The 25,182-nt window shown below is 37.0% G+C and overlaps 1 protein-coding gene across 8 annotated transcripts in view; it reads left to right on the top strand.

The window, feature by feature from the left end:
* The window catches only part of Tcf12 (transcription factor 12), a 251,544-nt gene that overhangs the window by 73,574 nt on the left and 152,788 nt on the right, over window positions 1–25,182 (top strand). For 5 of the 8 annotated variants that reach the window (XM_027411203.2, XM_027411204.2, XM_027411202.2 and 2 more), the window contains exon 4: window positions 12,211–12,284. The exons of 1 other annotated variant lie outside the window; for it this stretch is intronic. In XM_027411203.2, the coding sequence (XP_027267004.1) occupies window positions 12,211–12,284 (74 nt within the window). Of the gene's footprint in view, window positions 1–12,210; window positions 12,285–20,154; window positions 20,217–25,182 lie in introns of those variants that run through there. 2 more of the 8 variants (XM_027411205.2, XM_027411206.2) reach the window with 2 other exon arrangements.

Genomic DNA, 25,182 nt, shown 5'->3' with positions numbered 1-25,182 from the left:
CAGAGCATCTGACAATTTATACTCTGAGGGCTAAGAAGAGTCACATGAGTAAAGCTTACAGTTACAAGGAAAAGCCTGACATGGAAAAAACATTTTTCCATAGAGGCATATGAATAGCAACAGCTGAAGTAAACCTGCTCTTATACGTTACACCTGGGAGGAACATGAAAACACATTCCAAGAACAATGCTGTGTTTTGAAGAAACTGAGATCACAAGACTCTTATTTTCTTGAACTATTCTCACAAGCCCTCAGAATTCTCACACGACTCCATTCCTTGAGTGTACTGTCAAGAATACCATTTATCTTACATAAAGATTCCCTGTTCTCATTCTTCCAACCCCTTAGCTTCTGCTTTGGGCTTCTGTGAGTTTTACTCTTTCAGACACTTCAAATAACCAATTTCATGTACTATTCATGTTTTAGTGGTGGGCCTATTTCACTTAGCATCATGTCTTCTAGGTTTACCCCTGTTGTCTCCTGTGGCAGAATTTCTTTATTGTCAATGGTCCAAGTCCAATTAATCCCCCATGTGTATTACAGTTTTTATTTATCTACCTATTTATTAATAGGTGGGTGTTTTCACGTTGCCCACCCACTAGTGCTGAGATTTCACCCAGCAAGTACTCATCAGATGCTGTACACTGAGCTGCTTCTATCTTGCAGTGAATTTAAGAAAGCGCATATCTTTTTCTTAGTCACAATTTTGTTTTTTATAGATAGTCAAATGTTACAAAGTTTTAAATGTGCATGTTTATAGATAGGTATGTTCATGCAGGTGCTTGAGGAGGACAGAGGCATTGGACCCCCTGGAGATGAAGTTACAGGTGGTTGTGAATTGCTTGACATGGGTGCTGGGGGTTGAACTTGGGTTCTCTAGAAAAGCAAGTACATGCTATTAATGATGGGCCATCTCTGCAGCCCGGGTTTCTATTGTTTTAGGAGTTTATAGTTTTTGGTCTCCATGTAAGTTTTTTTTTTTTTTTCAATCAAATTTGACTTGAATTTTGCATGTGGTAAGATTGGAGTCTACTTTCTTTCATGAAAGCACCCAATTTTCTGACTATTAAGATCATTGTTTCTAACAGTGACGTTCACTTCCATAAATTTCTTCTTTATACAATTTTTGTTGTGTCTTATAGGCTTGATGTGTTGTTTCCATTTTTTTCTCTAGGTGGTTTATTTTCCCTTCTTCACTGGGTTTTCTTTTTCTTTTTTTTAAATATATACATTTTATTTAAATTAGAAACACTCTTATTTTACATATCAATCCTAGTTCCCTCCCTCTCCCATACCCAAAACAACCCCCCATCCACGCCCCAGGGATGATGAGGCCTTCCATGAGGGAATCATTAAAATTTGTCAAGTCATTTGGGGCAGGGCCTATGCCCTCCCCTGTGTATCTAGGCTAAGAGAGTGTCCCTCTATGGGAAATGGGTTCCGGAAGTCAGTTCGTGTACTAGGGATACATCCTGGTTCCACTGCCAGAGGCCATATGGACTGCCCACTGCTCCTAACTGACACTCATGTTCATGAGGCCTAGGTGGTTCCCCAGCTGTCAGACTGAGGTCCATGAGTTCCCACTTGCTCAGGTCAGCTGTTTCTGTGGGTTTCCCAGTGTGCTCTTCACTCCTTTGTTCATCACTCCTCCCTCTCTGAAACTGGATTCCAGGAGTTTGGCTCAGTGCTTGACTGTGGATCTCTGCTTCTGCTTCCATTAGCTACTGGATGAAGGCTCTAAGATGGCATTTAAGTTAGTCATCATTCTCATTATAGGGGATGGACATTTAATGTAGCCTCTCCACTATTGCTTAGGGTCCTGGTTGAGGTCATCCTTGTGGATCTCTGTACAATTCCCTAGTGCCAGATTTCTCTTTAAACCTAGAGTGGTTCCCTCTATTGATGTGTCTCTTTTCTTGCTCTCATTTATTCTCCCCACTCAATCTTCTTGATCCTTCACGTTCTCCTCCCAGCTTCTCTTCTCCCCTCCTCTTTCTCCTCCCTCCCTCCTCCCATACTCCCCATTTGTTTAGGGCTGTTGTCCCCTTTTGCTTCACTGGGGTATCGTAATTTTTCTCTTATGGTTCTCCTTGTTTCCTAGCTTCTCTGGAGGTGTGGATTGTAGGCTTGTAATCCTTTTGCTGTGTCTAGAATCCATATATGAGTGAGTACATACCAATTTGGTCTTTCTGTGACTGTTACCTCACTTAGGATGGTTTCTTCTAGTTCCATCCGTTGCCTGCAAATTTCAAGATTCCATTCTTTTTTTTCCCGCCCCTGTTGAGTAGTACTCCATTGTGTAAATGTACATTTTCTATATCCATTCTTTGGGTGAGGGGCATCTAGGTTGCTTCCAGGTTCTGGCTATTATAAATAATGCTGCTAGGAACATAGTTGAACAGCTGTCCTTGTTGTATGAATATGCATCCTTTGAGTATATGCCTAATAGTGGAATTGCTGGATCTTGAGGTACACTGATTCCCATTTTCCAGAGAAACAGCTGTACTGATTTCCAAAGTGGCTGTACAAGTTTGCACTCCCACCAGCAATGGAGAAGTGTTCCGCTTTCTTTTCTCCACATCCTCTCCAGTATAAACTGTTGTTGGTATTTTTTATTTTAGCCATTTTGACAGGTGTGAGATGATAACTCAGAGTTGTTTTGATTTGCATTTCTAATTTTTGGGTACCAATTTCTGAGTTCAGTCTTAGTATTTAGACTTTTTTTTTTTTTAATCACACATCTGTTGTAGAAATATTCCAAAAGCAGCACCTGAGAAGAGTACATGTTGTGTGCTGCTATTGGGTGGGCTGTGGCTTGTGTATGTAAAGTCTGATCTGTAGTATTGTTTACATTGGAACAACTCTGATAATGTTAATTTTTGGACCACTTACAATTCTTAGGATTTGAATAGGAAAGTTACTCATATATTTGTAACTAAAAAAGTTTATGGAAAATGGTTTTAGAATTCATCAGTAAACTTTTTATTGTTTCATTAAAAATATTAATAGTTTTGAGACAAGATCTCACTATGTAGTTCTGGGTCACCTGGAGCCAGATATATAGACCAGACTGCCTTTGAGGTAACAGATATCTGCCTGCCTCTGTCTCCCTAGTGCTGACAATTAAAGGCATATCTCACCATTTTTATTTTTATATGATTTTATGTATTTCATAAAATGTTTTACTTATCCTGTAAAAGATTTTCATACTTTTTTTCTAGGTGGCTAAGTGAAAAGCAATAGAATGATTTTTAAAAATATTTTTTATATTTATATTTAAACTGTAATTCTTTTTTTGTTTTGTTTTGTTTTTCAAGACAGGGTATCTCTGTGTAGCCTTGGCTGTCCTGGAACTCTCTTTGTAGACCATGCTGGCCTCTAACTCAGAAAGAGCCTCCTGCCTCTGCCTCCTAAGCACTGAGATTAAGGCATGTGCCACCACTACCCAGCAAAGAGTGATCATACTTTTGAATTTTTTAGGTTGACTCATATATTCCTTTCTGTTATCACTTGGCATGGTGATTTTGAGTTAGGCCATTTATTATGTCTACTACTAGCCAATGTTGTCTTTGTATTGTTTTTAATGAGTAGTATCATAGTTCCTTAATCCCTTTTCTCACTGATGTTCTTCTGGATTGTTTCCAGTTTTAGCTATTATGGTAAAGCTACTCTTCATATTTCTTTGTGTAGAAGACTCCTTTAGGGTATATTTTTTCTTTTTAATTTTATTGTAGGTAAAAACTTGGAGATAGAATTATGTTTAGGATATATGAATTTTTTAAAGACATTGCCAGTTTTCCAGATTGTATCATTTTATGCTCCCACATAAATACTTAGGATTTGAGTTGCAGATTATAGTTTTGTCATAGATTGTGCTAATATATAATATAAGTGGATTTAACAGAGCCTCCTTGGTGTAGTTAACTTTGTTCTGTTCTGGTTATTAGTTGTTATCTATATTATATATCTATATTATGACCGCCTTGTAGAATCATGGTGTTCCAGAGCTGAAGACAGTGAATATGCATGGATAAGTGAAAAGCTAAACAGAATTGTTGTTTTGTATGTAAAACCTTTTTGTTAAGCCACTTCATGTATTCAGCTTTGTAGACATGGAATAAAACTGAATGAGGTCTTAAAATTGGAAAAGCGTTAGATGGCCTTTGCTTAAGAAATGTGTAGCTTCTCTACTGTGACATAGTAAATGTGATACTTGTATTAAGGAGACACTGTTAAATTAGTGAGGGTGTGTCTGGGAGGAGTTGGGAGTAGTGGGTGAATACATCACAATTCACTGTAGGAAATTCTCAAAGAATAAAAGTATTATATTAAAAAGGGTAAGATACTATTAATCTGTTGTGCCTTACAAAAAAATACCTTAAAAGCAAAAAGAATAAAACAGAGCAAGTTGTGAAGAACATTGAATTCTGTGGGAGAATGTAAAAGTGCCGAAGAATAATAGAGGCTATGGAAATAATTGTGGCATGCTGTGTGTATTACTGTGTGCCGGTGTTTTATGGTTACAGTTGGCTGCAATAAAATACACTATGTTACTCCCTGACTCCATTGTCTATGTGTTAGTGCTATAGTAAGATTATTATTTTCTTTTAGTGTTATAGTTAGAAAAGAGATTTTTAGCACACATAGGACAAAATCTAGCACTTTTCACAACAAACATTTGTGGAATAGATTAGAATAAACATTTCAAGTTGAAGAATTTTACTCTGCTGGCAGTGAAGCATTTGAAAATGCAGCAGCTTCTAAATCTGGGAGGAAGCACATGTGAGAAGTGTTCTAGCCAGATTGTGCTGGCAGGACTTCTTAAGCAGGTGATGTATTATAAAATACTGCTTTAGGAAGACTTGGGAACATAAGTCTAAATAGACACAATATGAAAGCCTGGAAGAGAGAAAGTGACTAAAGAAAACTTATTGTGTAGGAAATAGAGAGAAGCCAAGGGGCAAATTAAAGGTTATGCCAGTTTCTAAGTCTTTTTGACCTGGACTATTAACACCACTACCTGTGGTACTAGAAATAGTGGGATCTCATCTAGAGGGGTAGGAGGAAGCGATAAAAGCATATAAAGAGTGTAGCTGACGTATGATGGCTTTGAGGTGATGACAGGGTACTCAAGAACTCTGTCAGCAGTAATGTGGAGATGTTGTTCCAAAGCACAACACTGGATTTAAGACTGGGAATAGCGGGCTGGTGAAATGACCCAGTGGAGAAAAGAGCTTGCTGCCAAGCCTGATGGCCTAAGTCACATCCCCATAACCCATGTGGTGGAAGTAGAGAATTAGCTTCTGCAATTTGTCCTCTGACCTCTACAAGTGTGCCATGGCATACACACAAGATAAGTAAATAAATGTAAAAAAAAAAAAAAGACAGGAAATGCATATTTGTAAATTGATCATGTGGGTGACAAAAATCGTAACACTAAATGACCAGTCTCATGGTAGAACATAGGTTGGCAACGTGGGATAAGGGCAGGCAATTTGAGCACCTGCCTCAACATCAAAACAAAATAAAAACCCAGATGACTTGATAAGAGATGGGGTGGGATGCTAAAAGTTAAATCAGTAAATCTCAGAGACGGGAGATGTGACTGACGGCTGATGATACAGAAATCAGGGTGGGCAAAATACAGCTCATGGCCAATGGTTTTGCATTTGTAAATGTATTTTTTTAAACCTAGCTATTTCTCTTTGTTTGCATATTGCCTGTGCTGCTTTTGTGCTATGATAATAGAGTTGAGTGGTTGGTATAGAGAACAGTTAGTTCATCCCCAGTCATCTAAAATAATTACTATTTGGCCTTCAAAGCAAAAGTTTGTTGACGTCTGTAACAGAAACCTAAGGACTTAAGAAGTTAGCCTGTGTTTTTTTTATGATTGTGTAGAATTCAGAGGTTTTTATGTGGGCTTTTGTTTGTTTTTCTGTGAGCAAATGTTTGTGGACTGTCATGTGTCTGGCATTTTGTGATGTGGTCTAGAAGGGGCTAAGTAGAAAGAGATTATTAATATGTAAATGGTCAGCAATGAAAGTGGTGAACATAAAATTTTCTTTTGTGTGAATGGAAAGAAATATATAGGAGTGTGAGGGATAGAGGAAGAGAATTTTCTATACAGGGAAACTATGGAAAAGATTTTATGGCACTATCCTAGAGAGGCAGTATGATGCCATTACAGGAATTAATGGTCTAAGACTTGAATGCAGGGAGTGCATGGGCCTCATTACAGGAAATGAATAGAATTGTTTGTGGAATTGAGTTAAGAATAGTAATTGCTCACACAGCTGTTTTTAAATAGCAAATGTGTTAGGTAATCAGCAAAAATTCACGAAGATGTACTTGATAGTTATGCAGAAACCGCCGTGTTCCTACAGACTTATGATCCTGATGGGAGCCATAAAACCAAGCAAACTAGCTAAAAACCTGTGCATGCAGTTTTCACATTGGTGTAATATTGTATATTTTGTTAAAGTGTAAGTGTAGTTTTGTTTTCATCTTTTTCTAACCACTGAATCTAAATGTAATTATTCTGTTCAAGAAGAGCAGTGGTATGAAATCATGGTTGCACAGAGTATTGAGGTGTGTGCTGGCTAAAAAGAGAGTCTCCTTGTTTGCCTCTCTGTTTTCCTTCCTAAGCAGAAGTGAAGTGTTGGATTGCATTGATTTCTGTTTGTTTCATCTACATTTATTTAATTTTAGCACTCAGTTTTATTTTATCAGCAGGCACTGCCTCTACTCATTTTCTCCCTTCCCTTGTACCTTCCCAAGGATGTTGAAATACATCATTAGCTTCTCAGAGACTAGAGACTACTTAGAGTTAATACAGCACCACATCAGGTAAAACACAGCTGTCTTTCAAACTTGTGTTCTATTTACCTTGGGGTGGGGGGGAGTTGTTTATTTGCTGCTTTCTCTCATGGCTGTACTTGTCTGGCATTATTTCTAAATGCATTCATTGCAGCTCCTAGAAAGACTTATTTTTGTTTTAAATAGCTGTGTGTTTTGCAGACATTAAAAAGAGATTGTTGTCTTATCGATGCTTTCCCTTTCCTTCCTCAGGATCCAAATCACACTCTGATAACATTTTTCTTCAGTCAGTAATACTTTTAGTGCTTTTGTTTGTTTTTTTCCAGTGTTGAAACGGATTCTTAATTTTCTTTAAGGTGAAAATGTCCTTATTTCATCTTTAGTATTGAAGGATATTTTGGTCAGGTGTAGAGTTTTGGATAAAAGTAGGTACTGTTTGTCCATATCTGCCATTATCCAGTTTTAAAGGCAAGCATGTAGTGATTTGAATTTTTCCTTTCTAGGTAATATGTGTCTCTCTCTCTCTCTGGCTGTTTTTCAAATTTAAAATTTTGGCTGTCAGCTTGATTTTGATGTGGGTGGATAGGACTTTGTTTGCATTTTACTGTTGGCATTCACCATAATCTTTATTTGGCAGATTTAACCTTTACACACCTGTATGTTCTCTTTTGGTTATTGTTTCTTCAGATATATTTCCTATCTTGTTCTCTTTGTGCTCTCATTATACCCAGGCTATACTTTTTCATCTCTTCCATTGGGTCTCTGAGGCCTTGTTAATTTTCTTTTAATTTCTTTCCTTTTTTTTTAAAAATGATTTGAATGATTCTTACATATGTTTTAATGTTCACTTACCCCTTTCCCCATCATCTTTATTCTTTCTTAAGCCCATCCAAGAAGTTTTATTTTAAACATTCTATTTGTCTTTTTAGAAAAAAAACTTTTTTTTTTATGCCATCTCCAGTCTACTGGATGTTCTTTCCTAATTGAGCGCATTTACAGCACCTTTAGCCTCCGAGAATCCAGACATAGTGGTCCTCTTGACTTGGATAGTAAGTTGCACTTCACTATATAGAACTTTGCTTTATTGTGATGCTTCTTGTGGAAATTTTGGTTTTCTTTATGTTCATTTTATTTGGTTAGACTTAAAATTAAAATTCTCTGTTCCCCGTGGCTAACTGTCACTCACATCATCATGATGAGGTGAAAAGTCAGTAGACTGTATTTGAATTTTTCGTGGAAAAGGGAGCAATGCCTCCCAGACATTAGACTTGACCAAAGTATCCCCAATCTTCCAGAGGCTTATACATTTGATTTCCTCCAAATTTGGTTTATTCCTTCTTGAAGGTCCCAACCTTAGAAGAATTTCAGATGTGTTTTTAGTGCCTGCCGTCTTGCCTCCCTCCCTGCCATCCTCCCTCACATCCTCCCTTCCTCCCATCTTGCTATGTAGCACTGGCTCACCTGGAACTCTGTATATAGACCAAGCTGGCCTCAAACTCAAGATGATGCCTCTGCCTCCCAGGTGCTGGGAGTAAAGGCATGTGCCACCACACCACCTGTGACTCTTCTTATTGAATGTTTTTACAAGGTGGGGGGCAACTTCTTTCATTCAGTTCACCCCATCACTTTTAAAAACAAGGCCTCAAGTTTAATGTTTCTTCTTCACTGTGGTGGTCTTAATGAAGTGTTCCCCACAATCTGGATCATTTGAACACTTGCTTGGTTCCTGGCTGTGGTGCTGTTTGCTTAGGTGTGGCCTTGTTGGAGGAAGTATGTCACCATGGGGGTGGGCTTTGAGAGTGTAAAGATTCCTGTTTGCTCTCTCAGTTTCCTGCTTAGTGTTCAAGATGTGAGCTCAGCTTGCAATTCCAGACTTTATACCTGCTGCTCCACCATTATAGACTCTTATCTCTCTGGAACCATAAGCTCAAATAAACCATTCTTTCTATAAGTTTCATTGGTCATAGTGTTTTATCACAGCAATAGAAAAGTAGCAGTACATTTTTATCGTAGCAATGGCAAAATAATAATACACTTGTTGTAGCATGAATAATAAAAAACCAGAGACAGATATTGGGGGTTAAAGCTGAAGATCAGAGAATCCAAGTGGCCAGCCAGTAGAGAGTTCTCACCTCTACCAGTGCTAAGACCATGGAACCTAAGATCATGGAACCTCAAACTGCACTGCTCTCCATCAAACCTCAGAATGCCTTCAACTCCTGTCTCCTTCCTCCTGCCTTATATTCCACTTTAGTGCTGGGATCCCAAGTGCTGAGATTATCTTTGTGTGAGCTCTGTTTGTCTTTTTGGTTGGATCGCTTTTGTGTATTTCAGGGTAGCCTTTGTCTCCTGAGTGTTGGGATTAAAGGTGTGTGCCACCACTGCCTGGCCTCTATGGCTAGCTACTGTGGCAAATTCTTTTTTTGTTATATCAGAAACAAAATATCACAACTTAGTAGATAACAAACTAAAAAATAACAGGGTAGGTGCACATGGTGGCACATATCTGTAATCCCACCACTTAGGAGGCTGAGCTAGGAATTTCATAGTGAGTTTTGAGTTACACAGCAAGAAAATAAAAACCAATTATGCTTTTAAAAATGGGGCACATGAAACAAAGTTAAAGTTACAATATATTTTATGTAATTAATTCCATTCAGAAAATCAGGTTCTAGGACATATTTGTGTATATGTGTGTGTGTATCTATGTGTGTGTGTGTGTGTGTGTAGCACTGGCTCACCTGGAACTCTGTATATAGGCCAAGCTGGCATGTATATATATATACATGAATGAATGAATATATATATATGAATGAAAGGTTAAAAAATGAAAGGAATGCTTCAGTGTTAATATGAGCTTACATATTGTTTACCCATTTTAATTCTGCTGAGAAGAAACAGTTACATTTTTGAAAATCAAACAAAGTACTTCAATCTTTTAATCATTGTGTAGCATTCTCATAACTGTCATTTAGATCTGTGGATCACAGAATTACTCTAAAGTTGTTGATTTGCTATATAGGTACTAAAAATGGAAAGGAAAAGAAATATATGGGGATGATTCTTTTTCAGGTATTTCAAAAGAAGTGCTTTCCCTTCCCATTCTATGGTAATTCTTGTACATTTGTTTATTTTCCATATTTTTATCAGTTTGTATAATATTCTCATAAAGTTTATCTTCAGATGTCATTTTGTTGTTGTGGTTGAAGCTTTGGAAGTCCTATTATTGCTGTCATATTTTTGTGTTTGTATAGACATTGTCTCGAGCAGAAAGTTATCATTGATACAAAATGATTACTTTTGTTAGTGCCAGCCACAACCTTTTAGTCTGTCTGTCGATGCTGACAATAAAACCACAGAGTTCTGAGCTAAAAACGTAGCCAGATCCCTATTACTCTGAGATATCCTTTGAGCTTCTTTTCTTGTCCAGTAGCAGTGTTATTAGTGTTTCACTGCTCGCTAATCTACCTAATTACCATTTTATTAATAAATTAATATTTGCTCTTCTGTCTTGTGGAAGGAGCTAAGAGTCTTTTGATAAATTGAGCATGTAGTTTCTACTGCCTGAGATGGTTTCTATAGCTAGCACTGTCCTTTCAGGTTTTTTTCTTTTTTAAGAAACATATTTAAAATAACATAGAAATCTCATATTTATTGTTTGCTATAAAATATTAAGGTAAGTTTTGGTTTCATTTTCATCATCAGATCAAATTTCCAATATGCAATTAATGATAATGCCTTTTATATACAAATTATGTATATAACATATGTAGTCTATGGGTTGATTCTTTTAGAAATCGTGGGTGCTATTTTATAGTACTGATTATAAAGAAAATGCTTAGAATGTAGCTCTCAGGTGGCTCTGATGCTGGAGAGGTGCCAACTCCTTTCCATGATGCATTGCATGTGTAGAGACTCTACTAAATTGGGATTTTTCTAAGAACAAATAAGACATTTTTGTTTTGAAAGCTGGTTCACTGTAAATTGTGCTTAAAATTTTATCTATACAGTAGTTTCTCTTTACCGGTGGGGTTACATTCCAAACTCCCAGCTGATACCTAAATTAAAGATTTACCCAGTCTCCCCCATATATCTATACATACACTTTTTCCTACACCATACATGCTAGAGATAAACTTAAATTTCTAAAATTAGGCAGAGAGATTAACATAACCAGTCTATAAATAGAACAATTATAATAACATGCCATAGTTAGAGCAATATTGTAGAATATTCTATTAAATATTTTCCTGCAGGGGTAATTGAAACTGTGGATAAAAATTACTATTCTTAGTATCCTCTTCATGTTAATCTCCCCCCTCATCCACCTCTGCCCTCTAGAGTGCTGTGATTAAAGGCCTGTGCCACTATGCCCAGCAATTTTTTTCTTAAGAAGACTTAACATACTTAATAACTGAATTAGTGAGGAAGATATTCTACCTTGGGACCTATTGCCTGTCTTTTGTTTGTTCAGTTTCCAATACCTTCAGCTGGTTCCTATAAAGCCTTGGACACTCACAAATTGCCACAAAGTTGGTTGTATTGTATTACTGAATATAGCATTTTCTCCTGCATTACAGAGGACTTCTAGGAATACTCTCAAAGAGTTCTTAAGCTTAGTTTCTAACATCTAGGTTTTTCTCATGTACAAATGATACATTGTCAACATTGACTTTTATCATAAAAAAACAGCTCCTCAGGGCTGGGGAGCAATACTGTTTTATGAATCAAAGATGAAAATACTAGACTTTAAAATATAGAAATAGCTGGATTAAGTCAGAAACACAGAAATGACCCATTGAGAAGATTCCAGTTTTTCCTGGGACTGGTGGGAAGGTAGTTGAAAGTGTAGAGTCAGGCATGGGAAGAGCATGATGGTGACTGGTCATTCATTCCCTTGTAAGAACATATCTTCAATTTGCAGTCACAAAGTAGAGCTTGAAGTGCTGCCCACAGACTTACTGCAGTGTATTCTCACATCACTAATGTGAGATTTTTCTATCCTCAGTTAAGAATATTAAATCTTTAGTCTGATGGGGTCAAGTTTATTAAACTGAATAGTTGCTTTGCTGGCTTTGTTTTTATGGTTGAGACACTGATGAATTCTTTATATTTTCATAAAGAGAAAGCTTGAGAGGAATGGATAGAAAAATGGAGACACTTATGACACTTAGGCATTTGAAAGTTTCCAAGGAAATATTTTAGTTCTCAAATTTCGTAATGTATAGGGGAATGGTCATGAGAATAAATGAAGAAACTAATTTACTATATGTTACTGAGGCAGGGAGTGAGGTAAAGCTAGTTCCACAACGATGCTCACACCGCCATGTGTACTTCACTCTTATGCACTATTTATTTTCAGAGTTTATATTATCCACTTTCTTCTTTCCTTAGGTATGGATGAACGTGGAGGAACAACATCTTGGGGAACTAGTGGTCAACCAAGCCCTTCCTATGATTCATCTAGAGTAAGTTTTCTTGTCTTGGATAGAACTTTTAATTGGGCTGAATAAATGAGTTCTTTCATACATGAACTTGTCATAACAAAGATTAACTTATTTTTGTAGAAGTATGCTAGAATACCCATAGCATTCATAGTGGATTTAGTTCTTTTTATCGATTGCCCTGCTTTTGAGGTTTATTGTATTTCCTAAACTTAGAAATATTCTTGGTGTCATTGAGACCTGTGCTGCCTACAGTGATCCCCTGTGATGCTGAAGGAGCTTAGAGTACCCATCAGGTATTCTTTCTACCCACATTGCTGCTTGCTTCAGGAGACGACAGTGACTTTCAAAGTTCCAGCTTTCAGCTTCTTCCTCAAGCTGAGTCCATCTTTGGATGCCATGTCAAAACAGATATAAAACACAGTATTTCTTGGACAACAGTAGAAAACAAGAACAACCTTGTATTCTACATGCCAAAGGGTATAAAGATTAGGGCCTTTCCCAGCAACAACAAAAAAGCCAAGCAAAAATTCCATAAAGTTTTGAAATGGGATAAGAAACAGACAGTTAAAGAATTGTAATCAACTTAAACATCGTGTTCCATGTTCCCAGGCACTAGTACACTGGTAGGTTATGAAGTGAGATGCTTACCTAAAAGGCTGTGTGTTATTAGGTTTTTTTGTTGTTGTTTATTGTTACCAGGACAAAATGCCTGACAGAAGCAACTCTAGGTGGGAAAGATTTATTTTGGCTCATAGTTTAAAGTTGTTGTTGTTGTTGTTGTTGTTGGTGGTGGTGGTGGTGGTGGTGGGGAAGCTTGTTGTTGTTAATGCTGCAGGAGTAGCTCCTGTCAGTTTGGGGCAGCTTGCTCACATCTTAGCTGATCAGGAAATGGACGTCGGGCAGGGTGGGGCTGGAATATAGGACTCATAAGTCTTGCCTTCCTTTTCCCACTTCTTGTAGTGAGGCCCAACCTCCTAGAGGTTCTAATTTCTAGAAACTGTGATCAGATTAGACCACAGTGTTCAAACCCATGAATCAGTCAGGCACATTTCACATTTAAACCATGAAATGTTTAAATGCATGAAAGTGAATAATGAGCTTTTCTTATTTCTCTCATAGTAAACCAAGAAAAGATAGTTGTATACATAAAGTTTATGGACATTTAACCCTTGAAGCAAAGTGTCTTTAATAATAGAAAGAAAACAGCATGCAGTTGGAACTTGTAGTCTTGGAATGGGCTGCTTGCTTTTGCTCTGAAAATGTTCTATTATTGCCAAAGCACTTCTGAAAAGAAAAGGTTTTACTGTCTTATTTGGCCACACTCTAGTTTATTTTAAATATGTTGGGATGGACTGTGATGGTTATTTGGAGGGAAACAGACAGGTGCTGAGTGACTCTAGTAACATACAGGGAATCAGTGCCCAGGAAAGCTGTGTCATGACCTGAAGTGCCTTGTCAATTGTCTCAGGATTTAGATTTTACTGTTGATTCCTGAATACACTGTTTTTCTTTTCTTTTCTTTTTTTTAAGTTTATTTACTTTTGTATTATATGTATTGATGCTTAGCCTGCAGGTATGTCTGTGTGTTTATATCAGATCTTGGAGTTGTGAGCTGCATGTGAGTGCTGGGATTTGAACTCAGATTCTCTGGAAAAGCAGTCAGTGCCCTTAACTGCTGAACCATCTCTCCAACCCATGGATACATTATTGTATCTTGGCAGTTTTAAACTTGTAGATATTCAATCTTTTCTCTCCATTCTGAAAAGAGTTTCTGATTCTCTGAAAAATATTTTGAGTGTGGAGGTGTTTTTTTCTGCTTATATATTTGAAATAACAGTTTCATATGGTAGGAATTTATAATATAGTATTTAAAAATATGAAAAATTTCCTTCAGAGTCTCAAATTATTGTCTAGGAATGCATTAAATGGTTCCTTTGTAGTTTATATTTACTTCGATTTCAAGATCTCTGGGTTTTTCTACTTGAATAGTAGATGGGGTTTTAGGAGACCATACAGTAAGTAATGTATCTAAGCACTTATCAAATTGATGATTCTAAAATTATTTGCCTCCAGTGCTGGGATTCAAAGGAAATCCTGCCATTTTTTGCTGTTTGATCTATAGGTCAGGTAGGAAAGCCATCTTCTACTCTAAATGTATTTATTAGCTTTTTTGGTTTGTTTTTGGTTTTCTGTGTTTTTCTTTTTGTTTTTCGAGACAGGGTTTCTCTGTAGCTTTGGAGCCTCTCCTGGCACTTGCTCTGGAGATCAGGCTGGCCTTGAACTCATAGAGATCCGTCTGCCTCTGCCTCCGAGTGCTGGGATTTTTTTTTTTTTTTTTTCTTCCCTGAGACAGGGTTTCTTTGTGGCTTTGGAGGCTGTCCTGGAACTAGCTCTTGCAGACCAGGCTGGTCTCGAACTCACAGAGATCCACCTACCTCTGCCTCCCGAGTGCTGGGATTAAAGGCGTTGGCCACCCGGCTTATTAGCTTATTTTTAATGTATAGTTAATGTCAGCCAGCTTCCTGTTTAACCTAGGCACATTTCCTATATACCCAGCTTACCTCTGTTAGACATCTTCTCCAGAAGTAGGAAAGGTCACTTTAGCTGAGTTTCTATTATATGTGACCTCTTTGGGTCTTACCAGATCTGAAAAGTAGCCTCACAGTATAGAGGTAGTTAAGTTTCTTGTTGTTACTCACAGAAACCCAGTTAGCAACTAGTGTTTTGTAAGAAAGATACTGGAGCAGACATTATACTTAGTGGTGATGTTTGAGGAAATGATAGACTTGTGTAATGTTCTTCGGCTTGAGACCTTAGAGGGTGGGGAACACTGCTTTTGTGTATGATGCCCACATGTCCTCTATCTTGTCTGTGCACTCTTGATGCTTTGTCTATTAGTGCAGAACAAACATACAAAAATGAAAGAAGTACTATGATATGAAAGACACAGTTTTAAAATTTTGTCAACTTTAAAGCACTAGAGATGAATAAGGTTAAATATTGCATAGGGCAGATGTACAAGAAATGTAGGCAATAAGTTTTTATACCTCTTTTTATCCTTTAGTGCAAGAATGTTTTCTCTGTTTGAGATTATACCAAGTATAAAGGCCAGGAAATTGGATTATTCTTGTTTACTGCTGTGTAATGATTTGTTTTAGATTTTTTTCCTTCTTACTATCAGTGTTATTCTAGACAGGTTATTTAAATTTACTGTACTTCAGTCTTCTATATAATTGGTGATAGTTCCTTCATGAAGTTGTTACAAAGCAATGAATTGGAATGGTCAGGGAATGATTTGCACTGTTCTGTGATTATGTTTAGAATTCACCTTCTAGATGTTTGTGTCTAATCAAACCAGCTACAAACGAATGGCTACATTTGCAAGAGATGCTGCCTTATAAACTTAACAAATGAGAATCATTTGCTCATTTACTAGTTAATAATAAACATTTTTCTTTTGGATTTGTAAGAAATATGAATTCAGTTTCCTTTTACTTGCAATTACAAATTTCTATCTTGGTTTAAAAGCAAGTCTCTTCTTGTCAAATGTTGATTTACAAATATTTTTGTAAACAAACAAAAAAAGAGTGCTGGGCAGTGATGGCTCATGCCTTTAATCTCAGCACTCTGTAGGCAGAGGCAGGTGGATCTCTGAGTAGAGACCAGGCCAGCCTGGTCTACAGGTGAGTTCCAGGATTGCCAAGGCTATACAGAGAAACCCTGTCTAAAAAAAAAAAAAAAAAAGATTTTGTATAAACCGGTTTTATGTATAATAGGTGTGCTTTATTTGTTGAATATAATCAAAAATTGGGAAATCACCATAGATAAATATATTAAGTTAAGGTTGTGTAAATATTATATATATTAAGATTGTATAAATTAGGTTATATAGATGTATTAGTGGTTGAGGGAAGAAAGACCACAATGCCTTAGCCCTATGCAAAGAACTACAGACAATTAAGGAATGCTGAGAGTGGTAGAAAATTTCTTCCCTAGGGAAGAGCATACCAATAGGCTATCCCAATGCCAAATGGTTATCTCTGAAGAAAGATATATAAATTAAATAACATTATACAAACTGAGCAGATTTTATTTAGGAATATATATGTATTTGTACATATTTGTATATGTAACAATTAATGAAAAAAAGAGACCATGAATTTGAATCCCATCCCCCCCCACCTCCCGAGACAGGGTTTCTCTGTGTAGCTTTGGAACCTATCCTGGCACTCCCTCTGGAGACCAGGCTGGCCTCAAACTCACAGAGATCCGCCTAGCTGGCTGGGGATGTAAGTTAGTTGGTAGAGTACTTTCCTAGCTTTTGTGATGCTCTGGCTTTGATCCTTAGCACATAAACTGGATATGGTGGCACACTTCTGTGATTACAGCACTTGGGAAGTAGAGGCAGGAGGACCAGATGTTCAAGGTCATCTTGGACTATGTAGCAAGCTTGAGGCCATTTGGAGTGAAAGGTGGGGAGAGGATGAAAGAGGAGACAGGAGAGAGAGGGAGTATTTATGTAGCAAGTGCAGTGTGTAATGAGGTGGAATCATGTTAGTTGTGGAATATCTGTATCACAAATTCTAGTTTGTTTTACTAGTAAAAACTCAGGGACAGATATTGGGGATAAAGTGGAGACTAGAAAAGCAAAGCATCCAGCCACTAGCTCTTACCTCTACCTCAGACTGATAGGGCAATCCTGTCTCCACAAATCCTCAGATTGAATCCAACTGCATCTGTCTTCACCAAGCCTCAGACTCCAAGGAGTTCCTGTCTCCTTCCACCTTTTATGCCTTTCTCCACCCAGCTACATCACTACTGTCTCCACCTCCCTAGTGCTGGGATTAAAGGTGTGTTATCCCAAGTACTGGGATCAAAGGTGTGAGCTGTGTTTCTTGTTCAGACTGATTTGCTCTCATGTAGCCCAGGGTGGCCTTGAACTCCATCTGCCTCAGTCTCCTGAGTGTTGGGATTAAAGTTGGGATTAAAGTGGCCACCACTTCCTGTCCTCTATGCCTAACTAGTGACTTAGGTGTGTGGTTAACTAGTGGCTTTGCTCTACACTCTGATCTTAAGGCAAGCTTTTTTAGATCATAAAATATCACCACAAATATCAAACTTGATCAGTTTGATAGATGGTACTGTCTATTTCTGACACCCCTTGCTTTGTGATACTGAGTTAATTTTCTTTACCTCAAACTTTTTCTCCCTTTTTTCTTTATTGATAAAAATGGAATGTGCATTAATAATGGCTACATCAGCAGCCTTCCAGAGTCTGCCGATATTGGAGAGGGGAAAAGCAGCTATTTGTTGATGGGTTGGCCTTTAAAAAATGTCCTAGGCCATGTGGTGGTGACACAAGGAGGCAGAGGCAGGCAGATCTCTGTGAGTTCAAGACCAATCTGGTCTACAACAGCTAGTTTCAGGACAGCCTCCAAAGCTACACAGAGAAACCATGTCTGGAAAAGCAAACAAAAAACAAACAATTGTCTGTTGTGTATGACTCAGCACAGAGTTATTTCAGGAACTCATTGCTTGTCTTTTTAGTTGTGAGCCTAGCATTTAATGACTGAACAGTTTTCTGCCAAGAGCCCCAGGGACTCTGTTCTAAAGGATGAGAAGTAGGCATGTCTTGAGTTCTGTAGTACTTACTCTGACTTTTGAGTTCTCCCAGAGGGTTCAAGAGAGTTTAGTGTACTCAGAGTATTAGCAGTATCTGCTTCATGGAATATTTGTCAGGAACACATTCTGACAGTAGCCTAATAGAGTCTATTAGATAGAAAGCAATAATACAAAGGTAAAAAGATTTTTGAATTTCTGGTATTTCAAAGTTTGTTTATAAAGTCATAGATTGTATAATTTGGGTAAAAAGAAGGTAAAAAATAAAAGCTACTCAACTAAAGGAAGAACATAGTTTCCACAAACTGTGAAAACTAAAACCAGTCTATAAGGTTATCTGGATAAGGTTGATGTTATTTTCTCTTAAAGTGTCTACAGTATTTCTGCCAGATGTGGCTAAAGGGAACTTTAATTTTTCTTCTTGCTCTCTCCATTCTTGGTTGGCATTTAGTATCTTTTCATTCATGTAGGAGAGCTTGGTTGAGAGCCACTTAGTAGATAGTGAGCTAGATATGCGAAAATAGAACCTTGGATATCTTCATGTACTGTCTATACAAAATACACAGAGGTCGTTTTGACCTCACTAAGGGGTTATACTGGCTAGAGCTTTAGATTGACCTGGTTAGGTTTGCATGTCATAGCAGAAGCCTTAGTAGTAGAGACTCTGCTTCTCCCACTGGAAACATAGTGTTATGAGGAAACACCATTGTAAATAAGAATATTAATACAGTCTGTTCCTCAGTCCACACACATACTAGGTAAGTGCTCTAAATGTCCCCAGCCTCTTATTTTCAAAATTATTATTTTGGAGCTGGAGAGACAGCTCAGTGGTTAAAACACTTGGCTGCTGTTGCAGGGACCTGAGTTCATTTCCCAAGCTGCCACATCAGGTGGCTTAAAAGTGCCTTGTAACTTGAGCAGGGGATCTCACAGTCTTTTTTGATGTCTCAGGGCACTTGTACACACACATGTGGCATATACTCAGACCATAAACTTCTTCTTCTTTTTTTTTTTTAAACCTATTTTGAGGTAGAATCTTCCTAAGTTGCTCATTTTGGCCTTGAACCTAGCTCGAAGTGAGTCACCTTCCTGAGTAACCTCACTTAGTGTTTTTTTTTTTTTTTTTTTTTTTTGCCTTTAAGGAGTTTTTCTGGCATAGCCCTCACTTTGAATATTCTGAAGGTGTTAAATGCATCAAGTTTTTGAAATGCTAGAGGTGAATAAATGCATATTTTAGAATTCAAAAAGTATGCTTAGAACTATGCCATATTTGCCTAAATAGTTATATTTAAAACTTTTAACTCTTTTAGACAGTAAGACTGGCTTTGTAATTAGGTAGCAAATAACTTCTAAAATAATTTTATTGCTCACTCTAAATATTTGTCACTTATAATAATTTCATTGGCCAGCAAAGATATAATATAGTATATGATATAGGATATATAAGATATAATAGAGGAAGTGTTGACTAGTTAGAACAAGCATTTGTATGAAAAGAATAGAGAAACAACTTTTTTGAAATCTGTCTTTACTTAGTAGGTGAATAGTATGAAGTAAGAAGGGTAACTTTTCATTAGGGAAAATGTAGTCGATCCTTCTGGGAGTAGATCAATTACAAATAGACTTACATATAGGGTCTGACACAGTGCTTTGCAAGGACTGATTTATTGTGGTGTGAAAGATGGGTCCAACATGAAATACTGACAAGAAAAGGATGATTTGGGAAGGTTAACTACATAGATCTGCTTAGGATGAAACTTGGGTTAGGGCAGTAGGAGCCAGGCTACAAAGTAATGGAAAGAAAAGAAATCAATCTTACTGAAGGTAGAACATGCAGACAGGACTAGGGGGCTGAGGAAATGTGGAACCCACAGACTTCCTGCCACAGAATGGTAACTCAGGAATTCAATTCTCCGTAGTTTTTAGGATGTGACAAGTTTGCTTTTGTTGTGTTAAACAACTACCTGATTGTTTATTTTTTTTAAAAAAAACCTCTGTGTGTGTGTGTGTGTGTGTGTGTGTGTGTGTGTGAATGAAAAGCTAAAAATAGCTTTCCTTCCTTGTGTCCATTTTCCAGGACTCAGATAGTAGAGCTTAGTGTTACCATCTTTCCTATATCACAGAAGATATATTCTCTAAACTGTTTATTATTTGTTCTTTTTATTTTTTTGAGGGGGAAAGGTATAGATTTTATGTGATTAGGAAGTGCAAATGCACTAATTAGAAAGGACACACAAATTTTGAAATAGTATTTTATGCCTCTTGATCTCAGGTACAAAACAGGACATGAAGCAGTTAAATAGCAAAGCAAGACAGAAGGGACAGAGAATTAAAGTAAGTGTTTTCTGTGTATTGCATCTGTGTTCCCATTAATCTCTGTTTTGTTACATAACTGCTCCTTCAACGTGTTTTAGATGTGAAGAAAGCTATGGGTGAGAAAGGGTATATATTAAGGATAGGTTTAAATGAGTCTAGAGAGTAATTGTTGTCACTCTTAGTGCCATTCAAGGCAGCATCTGCCTGAGTTGAATCTATTCTTTTTTACGAGAAGGTGCCAGCACATATGTGAGGTGAAAGAAATCAGACAGCTTTAAGTTGCCTACTATTCTGTTTTAAGACAGCAAAGTTACTCTTTTTCCAGTCTATGAGTTCTTAGAGTACACCTTCGAGTCTGTATGCCTATACAGTCCTTATTAGGACAGATGGACCTTTACAGTTCTCTGTTAGGTTTTTTAGACTTCACAGCTAATCAATGGGTGACTGAGGTCTAGCCTAGTAAACAGTAACAGATCTCCTAGCTACTAGGCTGGCTAATAGATATCTGTTCAGTCTTCCAGAACATCCACTTACCAAAAGTTACCAGGTACCACTCAAGTATATTTAATTTTTAATCTTTGACATCCCCTTTTATAATTGTTGTTGACAGTCACTTTAGTATTTCCTGAGTGTAGAGATCTCTTATTTATGAAAATACATTGTAGGATAGATTCCAGCTGAACAATTTTTATGACTAGCTTACTTTTATTAATAGCTGTTAGAGTTCCCATTTATCACTGAGCAGTTTAACGATTTAACTTTGATGTGCCACTGCTTTAATCTTAAGACTGTTCGACTTAGAAAGCCATTTTTAAGATTCTTTCCATTTTGGAGATGAGGACATTAAGGTTTTCATTAAGGTCTAGAAGTGGTAACCAGGCTAAAATGACTAGCTCTCCCCTTTACTGTGTTGACTTGTCAGAATGTAAGAGGCCTAAAAAACCCTTCCCATTCTTAGTGTCCAGGACTTTAAGGAACAGTATTCTAGATTAAGGTTATGCTACCATCAGCATTCACTTTTTTTTCCTTGTTTCATTTTTACACTTTGTGAGTGTGTGTGTGTGTGTGTGTGTGTGTGTGTGTGTGTGTGTGTGTGTGTGTGTGTGTGTGTGTCTATGTGTAGGACAACTTGGGGGAGTTTGTTCAGTTCTTCTACTATGTGGGTCCTGAGTATGGAACTTGGGTCATTAGATTTAGTGGCAGATACCTTTACCTATTAACCCATATCACCATCATCACTGTCATTATTTTTTATAAAATTTTATTTAGTATGTTGTAAAATAATGAGCTATAGCACCAATCAGACAGACAACCTCAACAAACTGATCTCTGATCTTTTAATTTCCTCTCTGGAAAGAGTTTTTTTTTTTTTTTTTTTTTTTTTTGTTTTTGTTTTTGTTTTTCGAGACAGGGTTTCTCTGTGTAGCTTTGGAGCCTATCCTGGCATTCTCTCTGGAGACCAGGCTGGCCTCGAACTCAGGCTAAAGGAAATTTTATTATAGGTAGACTAATTTGAAATCTGTCAGTGTTTGTTCCTATTTTTATATATAGTCCCATGAGAACTTATATATCCATTCTGATGCAAAATCCTGTTAGGAACTCTCAAACTCTGGCTGTTTCCTTGGAAAGGCCAGAGTTTCTTGGATTTCTTTTGGAAGGCCAGAGTTTCTTGGATTTCTTTTGAAATCCTGGAGTTTGTCCCAGACAAGATGGTGGGGTGTTGTAATTTTTAAATGTCCAACAAGAAAGCCTGTAAATCATGGAAAATAAATTTTGAATTATTGAAAGTAGGAAAAGTTTATTGTGTTATGGATCTTGGTATTTGGATATTATTGGGGAGAAAATAATGCAATCCAATTCTTAGACTCTATATTCTTAAAACAAAATGTAGATTTGTACATTCTAAGAAGCCCTATTTCTTCAAATCTATTTGAAATATGCATATCCTTTGCAAAGCAAGAGTCCAAAAGGAGATTTTCGAATGTCGAAGAGCCTTATCATTTTGTGTTTCTTTTGTGACGTACTTAAGTTGTCTCGTATTCTAATGGCTGTTCTAAAATGTTCCCCTTCAGCATAGTATACTAATGTATCAGCCTTCCTACTGTCAAGTGAAACCATTATTTCAGTGTATTCCATATAATGTTCAGCTTTCTGTCTCTGTAACAAAAATACCTTACAAAATTAAGGAGCAAAGATGTATTTGGCTCCATGATTCGTTGATGGGAATTGGGATAAGATGGTAGTGCCCAAGAGCTCTCCCCAAAGACCCATTCCTTTACCTGTCCTATCTCTTAGGTTTCTGCCCTGTCAGTAGTAGATCAGCAAATAATGAGCCCATCCATCTAGTCATTCCTCTAAAGTCCCACCTTTGAAAACATGGGTGATGCAGCAGGCCATCAAGTGACCAGCCTCTGGGAGGCACTTCAGACTTGTACCACAACATGGTATAATCAGTTTGGTGCTTTGTACAGAGAATAGAGTATATTCTTGGTGTTTAGAAAGTTATTTTATGGTTAAACAATTAAATACCAGCTGTGCTGGTGGGTGAAAATGTCTGAAGTATGTATGTCATTAGGTGATTTCATCATGCAAACATCAAAGAGTTCCTTACACAAACTTTCTGTACCTTGAGTTACTAGCAGATCTTCAGGGCAGTAATGCTTGGCTCTGTTCTACCTTATAAGGATAACATCTTCCTCTGGGTCCCTCCTGAGGATGTGCCCTAGGCTTTTAACTGAGGAGGAACTGTGCTGCAGAGTGTCTTGCTTGATCCATTCTTTTTATCAGTCTTGCTTATAAGTAGACAATACAGCATGGACATTTTCTTGTTAATGCCTGTTGCTCTTTAGGGATGGGGCCTTGTCAGATTTCCTCCATTGATGGTTGGGATGTGTACTCAGTATCGTCACTGTACAAGACTTGTTTAGGCAACTATCATGATACACTTTCATGGGTGCAATTCTGTCTTATGTAGAAGACATTATCTTGTACCAGATGTCCTGGTCCCCAGGCCCTTATGATTTCGACCTCGTTGTCTTAGATATTCCCTGAGCCTTAGTTGTATGAGCTGTGTTGAAGCTGTATCAGGGACGTATAGGGATGGATGACCCATAGTAAGTTCTCTGCATTTTGACCAGTTGTGGGTTAATGCGGCAAAAAGAAGCGTCTTTGAAGAGTTACTTGTCATCGCTGTCTTAGCAGTGGGAGAACTTTTGATGGGTAGATGTCTAACTTTTCAGAAATATTTTATAGTTTTCAGTAAACAAATCTTGCATATTTTCTGTTTAACAACTGAATGTTTTAAAATTCTAGATACTGCAAGTTATGTTATAAAATTTCATTTTCTGATTCATGTCGAATATATAAAACTACAATTGGTTTTTGTATATTGATAATATATCCTGCAGCCTTGCTAGATTCATTTACTACATGTGTCTTTTTTGTACATTCTGGAGAATTTTCTATTTGGACAGCATTTCATTCCTGACTTGCTTGACTAAGGAGTTTCCTGTGTTTTTTTAATTCAGTAAAGATACTTAACAAATGTGGATGTTGGCATTTTTTTCTGCTCCTGTTCTTATAATGTGTTTCTATGAGAAAAATGAATACCATTGTTTTCAAATGTTAAATGTTAATGTTGTTTTTCTTGTACTTGTAGGCACACAACATTGGCTGTTATAGAGTGTCATTTTTATATTTATATATTCACCTTGTTTACAGTATTGTAGGTGTTCATTCTTGAGAAATTGTGATCTCTGAAAGGTTTTAATTATTTTTTGCATTGTCTTTGTTAATGCTAGCTTTAAGTGGAAAATTACTGATTTGTATTTCTGTAAAAGTTTATATATAGTTTTCCTTTATTTTTTGATAGAGTTACTACCAAAGATAATCTGGACCTTAATAATTATCTTTCAGATTTAAAAAAAAAAAACACATTTATTTTGTATGTGGCATGGAGGTCAGTGGACAACTTGTGGGCTTAGTGGATCAAACTCAGATCATCAGACTTTACCAAGCATCTTGACCTAACTAAGCAATCCTGAAAGTCCTGGGACGATTTTTAATTAAGTTTGTCTATAAATTAAGGGCTATTCAAGAATTTTTTTTTTTAGAGAGACAAAATGATTTATTTAGCTGGATATGATTTTGTTTTCTTTTTTCTTTTTAATTTTTTTATTTGAATTACAAACAGGATTGAATTACATGGCAATCCCAGTTACCTTCTCCCTCCCTTCCTCCCCTTCAAATATTCTTTTTAAACAAGATTAGTTGGCATGGATAACATAAGAAATGTGCCATTTGTCTGTTTCATCTAAGTTGCATTTGCACATAATAGTTCTTTCTTACCTTTTAAATATCTGAATTGTTTCTTGTTGTGTTAAATAATACAAGTTTAGCAGTTTAAAATGATGCATTTAGTTTCAGTAGTTTTAGAAATCTGGTATAGCTTGACCTGGTCCTTGGCTTTAGTGTCTCTTGCCAGGCTGTAGGTAAGGTTTAGTCAGGACTGAGGGCTCAAGTGAATGGCTAGTTGGACAAGGATCTGCTGTGGAGATAAGGGTATTTTTTATTTGTTTGTTTGTATGAAGGGTTTCTGGGTGCTAAGATACTCTGATAACTTGAGAGTAGCTTACCCAGTGGAAATGATCCTGCATTAACATACTTTCTACTTTTTACTAGATTTCTTGATACTAAAGGGTTTTGATGTTGTTTTTAAGTGACTAACATTAAGTAAAATGCTGTCAGATTAACTGACTGAATACATGTAATTCCTTAAATGCTAGGTCATAGAAGGTACTTTACAAAAATTAGCTGTTACACAAGCGGTGCTTGTGTTTTCTAATTATCAACGTGTTTCATTTGCTTTGTTTCCTATAGCAAATCACGATTACTTCTTCTACCTGCCTGGAAGTACTTTCTGCCTAATACTCCCATTTGAAGCTGTGCTAACATTTGGTTATCTACACTATTTATGTTTTGCACA

Source organism: Cricetulus griseus, chromosome 4 (assembly GCF_003668045.3).
Source record: "Cricetulus griseus strain 17A/GY chromosome 4, alternate assembly CriGri-PICRH-1.0, whole genome shotgun sequence".
In the NCBI taxonomy this organism is placed as follows: domain Eukaryota; kingdom Metazoa; phylum Chordata; class Mammalia; order Rodentia; family Cricetidae; genus Cricetulus; species Cricetulus griseus.
This window is presented reverse-complemented; position numbering and strand designations above follow the sequence as displayed.